The 10,000-nt window shown below is 45.6% G+C and overlaps 2 protein-coding genes and 1 long non-coding RNA gene across 16 annotated transcripts in view; 1 reads left to right on the top strand and 2 right to left on the bottom strand.

Annotated features, from left to right (window-relative positions):
- The window catches only part of LOC135111183 (uncharacterized), a 12,255-nt gene extending 10,111 nt beyond the window's left edge, over positions 1-2,144 (bottom strand). The window contains exons 1-4 of one of the 12 annotated variants that reach the window (XR_010273598.1): positions 2,052-2,144; positions 1,229-1,485; positions 549-828; positions 169-285 (exon numbers count right to left, since the gene is read on the bottom strand). This is a non-coding gene — a long non-coding RNA (uncharacterized LOC135111183). Of the gene's footprint in view, positions 1-93; positions 291-548; positions 829-1,228; positions 1,929-2,051 lie in introns of those variants that run through there. The other 11 variants (XR_010273599.1, XR_010273596.1, XR_010273603.1 and 8 more) reach the window with 11 other exon arrangements.
- Positions 1-10,000, top strand: part of LOC135111178 (neurogenic protein big brain-like) — a 122,208-nt gene that overhangs the window by 92,724 nt on the left and 19,484 nt on the right. For all 3 annotated transcript variants that reach the window (XR_010273592.1, XM_064024250.1, XM_064024251.1), the window contains exons 3-4: positions 573-777; positions 2,104-2,184. Coding sequence is in view for 2 of the 3 variants with exons in the window: in XM_064024250.1 (XP_063880320.1) it covers positions 573-777; positions 2,104-2,184 (286 nt within the window). In the remaining variant the exon portion in view is untranslated. The remainder of the gene's footprint in view (positions 1-572; positions 778-2,103; positions 2,185-10,000) is intronic.
- The window catches only part of LOC135111181 (exonuclease GOR-like), a 3,710-nt gene continuing 1,716 nt past the window's right edge, over positions 8,007-10,000 (bottom strand). Inside the window, exon 2 of the mRNA XM_064024260.1 lies at positions 8,007-9,833. Coding sequence (XP_063880330.1) covers positions 8,930-9,805 — 876 coding nt within the window. The 5' untranslated portion in view covers positions 9,806-9,833 and the 3' untranslated portion in view covers positions 8,007-8,929. The remainder of the gene's footprint in view (positions 9,834-10,000) is intronic.

The raw sequence follows: 10,000 nt of genomic DNA, 5'->3' as shown, positions 1-10,000 counted from the left end.
AGCCCAATCACTTCTGAATGGTGGTGTACCCTCCTACCGACCTGCCGTGAACGCAACATTTGATTTTTTGTTTTTTCATGTACTTTGGCTTACTTCTCTGGTAGTCCGCGTGGTGTTGATGTGTACTCGTACAGGAGCAAGACGACAGTACAGGTAGATGATACTCACTCTGGTACGGTCGTTTTGTGCCGGGAAGAAGTGCGTCGCTTGTTGAGAGAAAGTGATGACAGGGTTGTTATCTTTGTGACTCAGTATCTCACGTCTGGAAGTATACACGTGCTGTACCTGTGCTGATAAGAAACACTTGAGTTGACTTTACATGGCAGCAGAAAAGATACGCAGCATATTCATTTTTTACCAACATGAACTTTGACTCCTGTTTGTCGCGCCTTGGTCTGAAGATAAATTTCCCGCTATATTTTACATTTGTTTTCCCTCTCCCATACAACTGACTTATAGTATATACTCGCATATCACTGTTTTCACCCCATAGAATACTCCTGTTGTAAAGATAATGGAAAGTGGAAAGCTATATTTTGTTTCCTCACTCAAAGTTTGTCTTTCTCCTTCAGGGCGACGTCATCTGGTTACACGGGCGACCTGGGAGCCACCTCGGTGTCACAAGTCATCACCCAGTGGCAGGGCCTGGGTCTGGAGTTTCTCCTTACCTTTGTGGTGGTCTTCGTGTTCTTCTCCTCCGTCAATCCTTACCGCAGGAGCTTCGGGAACCCCTCCGTCGTGATTGGGTTCGCCTACATGGCCTGCACGCTCGTGGGGGTGAGTAGTACTGCTGGTCACCAAGATTCTTCCTTTCTCTTGTAGAAGTACCTTTGTGATAGAAGTTATTACTACTACTACTACTACAGCCTGTTATTTCTAGTATTTTTACTGCTACTACTACTACTACTACTACTACTACTACTACTACTACTACTACTACTACTACTACTACTACTACTACTACTACTACTACTGCTGCTGCTGCTGCTGCACTGAACTTCATCAAGGTCGAAAAGCCGTAGCAGTCAAAGGGTTATTGATCATTATAGCAATTAATCTACACCCAGATGGCACAAGATTTTTCCCCGTCCAGTATTGTGTGAGCGTCGGTACTGCAATACAAATGCCACAGTTACCGGAAATCTCATAGAGCCGACCGTTCCATTCAGGATAGTATTACGTTATAACACTAGAAAATTTGCAGCATGAGATTACACTCCCAACTCACGTTCCCGGGATCTGCTGAATGTTGTGTGTGTCGTCTGCTGCTGAACACTTTATCTTAATACTGACGATAGCACAGGTTCTCGTTCCCGGATTTGAAACACTTCAGGCTCTCATTAGCAATGTTTTCAGGGGCCACTGATATGATTAGTCAAGTGTTTTTTTTGTTTTTTTTGTTGTTGTTGTTTTTTTCCTTCCATTGATGACGCAGAATTCTTGTTAAACTATCACTTGAGAATTCCCTGTAACTCCCTCCTGAACCTGTTAAAAGTAATGGAAGTAAGACACTAGTGCGTTTGTTGATGCGGCTTTTGGTCTCACAATAACGGGCTTCCCTCTGCCTCACTGCCGGCTCTAGTCACTGCTGCCAGAGAAAAGATCGTTGCTGACACGCTCCTGAGTTAAGGCCACTGTCGCACGTCCTCTTTGTTTTACGTCCATCAAAGTGCTGCACTGATATCTCGCGGCGTAAACAACCTCGTCGCTTCTCTACGCCATCGCCTTTGTTGTCAGCACCGCAGTCCCTCCCTCCTCACCTCAGGATCACGAGGATGACGTTATGTCGCCTGTGTTTTATCTCAACCTTAGTGCTGCATTGACAGTCTAGTGGCGCAAACATCACCCTCACGACCTTGTATACACCATCACTATCTTGGCTCCTGCAGTTATCTAATTCTTAATAATCTCTTCTTGCTAATACCCTTCCTTTACCCTCTAAAAATAAAATTAATAGTCCATTTTCTGTAGTTCTTACGTCAACTAATAGCTTGTAACGACACTGAGAAACTGCTGAAAGACTTATTAGTATCTTTTCTTTTCATTTTCACCGTATGTTACGTGTAGAAGATTCAATGTACGTTTGTTTCCCTTTCGTTGCAGCTGCCCCTCACTGGTGCCTCCATGAACCCCGCACGCTCCCTCGGCCCAGCCTTCGTTAAGAACAAGTGGGACGCTCATTGGGTAAGTTGACATTTTTCACTACAACAACAACATCGCCCATCATCACCACCACCACCACCACCACCACATTGTCAAAATTACTTTGACAGGAGAATGGTATTTAATATTGATAGGAGACAGATCGGCACTTACAAGTTGCATGTTCGTGTCGTTACGAAGCAGGGCAATGCCAAATCTTAAGTTACATAAAGTGCCACCACGTAACCAGGATTAACACCTACTGGAAACATCTAGTAAGTCGTGAATTACTCTTATCAAAACCCAAAATTTAACTTCTCAGACATTCCGTGAGCGATATTTTTAGGGGGTTTATTCTTAAAATGTCTTGATTTTCCACAACCACCACCACTACCACGGTTTTTCCTTACTCTTTACTCTAGCTTATTTCACTTTACACACACACACACACACACACACACACACACACACACACACACACACACACACACACACACACACACACACACACACACACACACACACACACACACACACACACACACACACACGTACGTACAGTACATATAATATAATACTTTTGTTTCTCCTGTTTGAAGCTCCGCACACATTTTCTTTCTCTCTCTCTCTCTCTCTCTCTCTCTCTCTCTCTCTCTCTCTCTCTCTCTCTCTCTCTCTCTCTCTCTCTCTCTCTCTCTCTCCTTTTAAGATAGATTCAGCACCTCTATTGTGATATATCTTTTATTTGTTTTTATTTCATTCTTTTTAATTATTTTATTGTTTTACCGATTTTCGCGGGAGTGGCGACAGGGAAGCCAGTGTGAGACAGAAAGAAGACAACATTGGTATGAACTCGTCTGGTTCAGGTGTCAGTTTATCACGTGCTGGTGTTTCAATCGCCTTACTGGGAAACCCGGAAACTGGGGATGTACCTCACAGGATATGCCGCGACAAATCCTGGTATCAGTGACTGTAAACCGGAGAAAGAGAGAGAGGAGAGAGAGAGAGAGAGAGAGAGAGAGAGAGAGAGAGTGAGAGTAATGTAGCAGTGAGGCACGCACACACAGGCAAGCGCGTTGTCCCTCACGTGTTCTTGAGTGTAACACATTTCCCCCAGCGGACGTCCCCTCCTGACTTATTCCCCTTTGGACACAATCCCCTCCGAATATTTTCCTATCCTGACATTTTCTTCCTCCCCCCCTTGCGTATATATTTAACTGTTAACCTAAGCCGTCAGTGTTTCATTATCACAAGTCAGTTCTATCTTACTCCGACGGGAAAGAAAATGTCTTTTGGGAAATAGTGTTCTGTGGAGGAATCCGTTAGGTGGAAAATGTCAAGAGAGAGAAATGTCGTGGGGGAATATGACAGTAATCATTTGTCTCTACAGCACAGCGTATCTTTTGCCGCCGTCGCTCCCCGGGCAACGCTGCGCCGGCTTTGTAACACGCGAGACTAAACTGTTACAGGGATAATTGCCACACTTCTCATAAACGACAGATCATCCTGAAGTATTGCCCGACCATTCACTACTGTTAATCTGCGCCGGCACTCTCCCCACGCAAGGCTGCAGCTCCAGGAAGTGTACATAAAGCTGTACTGAATGTGTACCGGGGAACAGAGACGCAGATTGCCTCCCAGCATGTTGATTGTCTCTGCTAAATGTAACGTTTTCAGCGTCATGGGAACCTGTATTCAGAGTCGGTCCGTGAATATCGGAGCTCCACCAGTACGTAATGACTGTTTGGGTGATAAAGGCTGCTGTCTAAGTCTCTGCACAAGAAAGTCCTTTATCAGCTCATGTAACTGATGTCAGCGCCCCGGAGCTAAAAGTGCAGCGTAGTAAATGCTCGCCCATCACAACACTATTGCATCGCGCACCGCCAGGCCAGGGTTACCAGGCTGCTTGGTCTGTTACGGAAATCTGTACTTAGGTCATCAGCACCGTCCAATGGCAGCAGAAAGCTCTTGAGTACACACACACACACACACACACACACACACACACACACACACACACTGTAACAATAGTAATTTCATAAACGGGTATCACTAAATGCACCATCGCGTCCAGTAATGATCAATAAAGTACGTACACTCATCCATAATGATAATTTTCCTACGAAATTATCCAGAACCTATATATTAATATTAAAAGTTAACTCTGCATGGAAATGTAATGTTTGCATTCTTTTTTATTGTAGAGCACATAACATAACATAGCAAGTGACACTCCAAACCATTAACTCCTAAATAAGGAAGGATGTTGGTGTCAAGTGCAGCACAACAACTTGGTTATTAGACCATTGAGACGGCTGTGGAGGCGGCGGCCCTTGGCATCACACCCAGCACGCCCCTCGCGTTGAGGTAGAGTGCTGCTTCGTTGCCAGATTGCTTAGTGCCTGCGAGCATCCCCCTGGTGATGGGTGAAGATGGGCCACACCGCCTCAGATCACCCAGGCGGCCCTCCGTGCACACGTGAATCAAGGCGTTGGCCATGTCGTGCAAAATTAAGCGCGTTGGCAGCCCTGCGGGGCGTGTGACCTCCATCAAGCGTAGTCAGCCAGTTCCTTGACCGCGCCTTGTGATAATAAATAATAACAGGGTAGTCTTACTCTGCTCTCCAGCCTTGCTCTTCACATTCTTACGCTCCACACCCCGAATGTCTTGCCACCGGCCGGCAGGAAGAGAGAAAATAATGATAAAAGCAGAGGGAAGGATGGAGAAAGATCAGGAGGAGGAAATGAACTGATAAATAGTACGGCGAAAATTCCTTCATTACATCAGATTGCGAAAGAGGTCTAGATAATCTCTCTCTCTCTCTCTCTCTCTCTCTCTCTCTCTCTCTCTCTCTCTCTCTCTCTCTCTCTCTCTCTCTCTCTCTCTCAATGTTATGGTGTCATGTTCTCTGTGGACCACCTGTTGCGCGGCCCGCTCCTCTTTCTGCAGTGGGAATGAGCGAAGTGGGGCGGGGAGTGGGTTGAGTGGGGCGGGAAAGGAGAGTCAGGGATCGAGTGTTGAGTGTGTTCATCTCGAGTGGTCGGGAGCGATGACTGGACAGGGAGGAGCGGTGGTGGAGGCGCTGAGAGGAGGCTAGGGACCGTCATGTAGTCTTGTGTGAAGAGGAACATTTATTGCACGAAGCGGTCTCCTCTTTATCTTATTTTCCTTTCCCGGTATTTTTTTTTTTTTTGTCATGTTTTGGTCCATATTCTGAAACACTGCGCCGCACCTCCATTGCTTTCAAAAGGCCCTAGTTGAATAAAGGTACATGGGTTTTTAAGTGTGTTTCTATGGTTCTAGTGATAGATTTACAAGATTTCTATATTATTAATTAGATAAACACACTTAAGAATTCGGTTGATCATCTGCGCCCCTTGAAAATAGTCGTGGTGAGAGAGCAGAGCGTTTCTGAATAAGGTCCTTGGCCTGAACTTGCTTCCCTGCAGGACAACGAGTCGAGCATCCGCCTTGAATGTTGAACCCCTCACTTGACACTGTACGGTGATGTCAAACTAGTTGATTTAGAGTGAGGTGAATGTTGGTATATAAAGACCTTACTTGTTGGTTTCATTAGGAGCGATTATAAGTGTACTCAATGAATTTACGTTTTTACAAGGGTATTATAAGAGATTTCTAAATGTAGTTGACAATTATTTCAGTATTAGGCAGTTTGACTTTTTTGCTTCACTTTACTCTGCAAACTCATGGAAGAGAAGGCATATTCAGTCTGCGTCTCCTGTAGTTGGTGGGGAAAGTATAGACATTGCTGCAATATTGTGCATATAGTGTAGGAGGCCACACTACGAAGGCTCAAAGCTGGTGGGGCATAATTACTATCACCTGGATAATTATCTCACACTATGACAACAGGTGCCCTGCTTGCCTTACGAGTATCTCAGCGGCCCTCACCTCCCCACCACCACCCATCACCATCACAGCACAGCGAGCCCAGGGGCGCCACACACCTCTCATTAAATAGTAATATATATCCTCGCATCCAGCCAGACCCGACGCTTCTCTCACTCCACCAGTCGTTTTCCCCGCTAATGACCCACTCCAAGCCCCATCTTCACGCCCGCTCCATTACCACGCCGCTACCTACCGTCTGGCCGGCTGCTGCTACTCGGCGGGAGTGTAGGAGTGGGATGGAAGACTCTCCTCCTCTCCTCTCCTCCTCCAGCAATTCTCCAGCTCGGGAACTCGATATACGAATCCATATCGTGGAGTGAGGGAGACATTAATTGAATTCTTTCGCTGTCACCTGTCCTGTGCTTGAGTGACACTTCCATTCTTGAGTAGGTAGGAATAACGCGGCAGAATTCTCCATTTGCTTCGGTTGATTTACAGCGTGACATTTCTCGTTGTTGTTGCCTTGCTGCTGTGTTGGGGAAGGAATGGCAGGCAGGGAAGGCAAGATCAAAATTGATCGACGCTGAGGTGAAGTGATCCAGGCTTTTTTTTTTTTTATGTAGGAAGGATACTGGCCAAGGGCAACAAAAATCTAATAAAAAAAAATGCCCACTGAAATGCCAGTCCCATAAAAGGGTCAAAGCAGTGGTCAAAAATTGGTGGATAAGTGTCTTGAAACCTCCCTCTTGAAGGAATTCAAGTCATAGGAAGGTGGAAATACAGAAGAAGGCAGGGAGTTCCAGAGTTTACCAGAGAAAGGGATGAATGATTGAGAATACTGGCTAACTCTTGCGTTAGAGAGGTGGACAGAATAGGGGTGAGAGAAAGAAGAAAGTCTTGTGCAGCGAGGCCGCGGAAGGAGGGGAGGCATGCAGTTAGCAAGATCAGAAGAGCAGTTGGCATGAAAATAGCGGTAGAAGACAGCTAGATATGCAACATTGCGGCGGTGAGAGAGGGGCTGAAGACAGTCAGTTAGAGGAGAGGAGTTGATGAGACGAAAAGCTTTTGATTTTACCCTGTCTAGAAGAGCAGTATGAGTGGAACCCCCCCCAGACATGTGAAGCATACTCCATACATGGACGGATAAGGCCCTTGTACAGAGTTAGCAGCTGGGGGGGTGAGAAAAACTGGCGGAGATGTCTCAGAACACCTAACTTCATAGAAGCTGTTTTAGCTAGAGATGAGATGTGAAGTTTCCAGTTCAGATTATAAGTAAAGGACAGACCGAGGATGTTCAGTGTAGAAGAGGGAGACAGTTGAGTGTCATTGAAGAAGAGGGGATAGTTGTCTGGAAGATTGTGTCGAGTTGATAGATGGAGGAATTGAGTTTTTGAGGCATTGAACAATACCAAGTTTGCTCTGCCCCAATCAGAAATTTTAGAAAGATCAGAAGTCAGGCGTTCTGTGGCTTCCCTGCGTGATATGTTTACCTCCTGAAGGGTTGGACGTCTATGAAAAGACGTGGAAAAGTGCAGGGTGGTATCATCAGCTGAGGGAAGAATAGTGTGGTGATGGTGAATAAACGAGTAAATGACAAGATGATGCAGTGGTGATGAGAGAGAGAGAGAGAGAGAGAGAGAGAGAGAGAGAGAGAGAGAGAGAGAGAGAGAGAGAGAGAGAGAGAGAGAGAGAGAGATTGCAATATTGAGAAATAAACGCAAACATTGTCAAGAGTCTTGTGTGATATGTAATTTCTTGATCTCCTTGGTAATCTGCAGTGATGTCACACTGGTGGTGGTGGTGGTGGTGATGGTGATGAAAGAGAATAGTGGCATATGTTTCACGCTGTCACGTCTGCTGAGCTAAGCATCACAGGAGGTGCATGCAAACTGCCGAGCTCTCTCTCTCTCTCTCTCTCTCTCTCTCTCTCTCTCTCTCTCTCTCTCTCTCTCTCTCTCTCTCTCTCTCTCTCTCTCTCTCTCTCTCTCATTGCAGTGATTCAAAAGTACGGATTATTTTCAAGTATATTTTTGTATTTCCTTACATATTTTGATTAAAATCATGTAACATTGAATATGTTATATATATTCAAACTGTAAAAGCACAAGTCACATCTTTCGGACACACGAGTTTCGAGAATGTTATTGTAGACTAATCTCTTACTCCACCTTATTTCCCTTCTGAGAATGTCACCACTCCGCCTCATTTCCCTTCTGAGAATGTCACCACATCCTCGCTAGATAAGCCTCAACACTTACCTGTAAAGGGTGAGGCACTGTTCTGCATAACCCTTCACAAATAGTGTTGATACTCCTTCACTGTAATCACATGTTTTGGTTCTGCTTCATGAGGTGCACGATACTTTCTTTCAAGTTAGGGCGTTTGGAGGCCGAGGCACTCAAAGTTTCGGTTATTACGCTCTCTCTCTCTCTCTCTCTCTCTCTCTCTCTCTCTCTCTCTCTCTCTCTCTCTCTCTCTCTCTCTCTCTCTCTCTCTCTCTCCTCTCTCTCTCTCTCTATTAAAGATACAGTACAAATGAGGGCAGGTATATGGAGCTAAAGCTGCCCCAGTCATGGGCTAGCTGTTTGAAAGCTATTGCCCTAATTATACGAATAATAATAACAAAAATAATCTTTTAATGAAATGTGAAGCTAAGTTTACTGAGTAGTAGAGAATTTGAATAGGACTACATACTTTTTCTGTGATATCGTAAGAAAACTGATAACATATTGTGAAATGCTGGTAAGGCGATGACACACGAACAGGTCCCGAACACGTGATGTCATTGAATCCATCCGTGACCTTGTCATGGTATGACACGCATTCTGAGCACGCAGGAAGTTATAAATCAGCACCATACAATGTCAGAATAAGAATACACAGTATTGCGCATGATCGCACCTCACCTTAGCGATTTTTCCAGTATGAAATTGAGTTAAGGCGAGGCGGTGAACCCACACCTGAGGCGCGCCAGCATCATGGTGGCCACGGCGTCCTCCCGGCACTTGAGGCCCGCGTTCACCGACAGGTGGGGCAGATATCTCCCTTTTAGGAAACTGAGTGGATTTTTTGCTGGCAGACCCTTAGGATGCGGGTAGAGGGCAATTGTATCCACCACACGCCCATGAAAGACTTGCAGGCGAAGAAGGTCGTTGTGCAGGCCGTGGCCAACTAGAATGGTGCGCACCCCCACGAGGGACATCAGTTTAGTGTGGACGTCTTCCAGCTTGGTGGTCACGCCGCGTAAGTCATCTTGGGTAAGGCCCGAGAAGATAGTGTTGTAGTCGATGATGCGACCCTCGGGCTGCACCATCGTCTCGTACACCACTTTGCATTGGTAATCCACCACTGTGATGGCTGCTACTTCCATCCCACGCGTGGTCGACACCATCTCGCAGTCCAGTGCAAAGACAGAGATCGAGCTGATGTCACTGTCACTCGTGTCGATGAATCCCTTCAGGTTGTCAGGATCTATGTCTGAAGTGACGTGCAGCGGCGAGGTTTTGCAGGTTTTCCCGTAGGTACTTCGGCCGCAGCACCCGTGAATGCCATTCTTGGCTCGCCTCTGGTGCCACCTGCACACTTCTTTTACCATAGGATACCCACTGCTGTCCACCTCGTAGATCTTTTTGCATCTCTCACAAGTCCTCTCTTTGGGACTCGGGTGTGCTGTCCAGAAGGTGTCTGGATGAATGCGGACCCGCGCCTTGCCTGGAAGGATGCCTGGACGCGGGAAGCCATAATTGAACAGCTGCGCCTCGGACAGTGCGCGCTGATTGAGGCGAGCGTACAGCTGACTAAGTCCAGACATGGAAGAGGCTCGTTCACCACTTAACAGCCTGAGGTGGAAAAAGAAAAAAGAAAAGTTACTGTGTGTGTGTGTGTGTGTGTGTTTTATATATATATATATATATATATATATATATATATATATATATATATATATATATATATATATATATATATATATATATATATATATATAATATATATATATATATATATA

This window comes from Scylla paramamosain, chromosome 21 (genome assembly GCF_035594125.1).
Source record: "Scylla paramamosain isolate STU-SP2022 chromosome 21, ASM3559412v1, whole genome shotgun sequence".
In the NCBI taxonomy this organism is placed as follows: Eukaryota; Metazoa; Arthropoda; class Malacostraca; order Decapoda; family Portunidae; genus Scylla; species Scylla paramamosain.
This window is presented reverse-complemented; position numbering and strand designations above follow the sequence as displayed.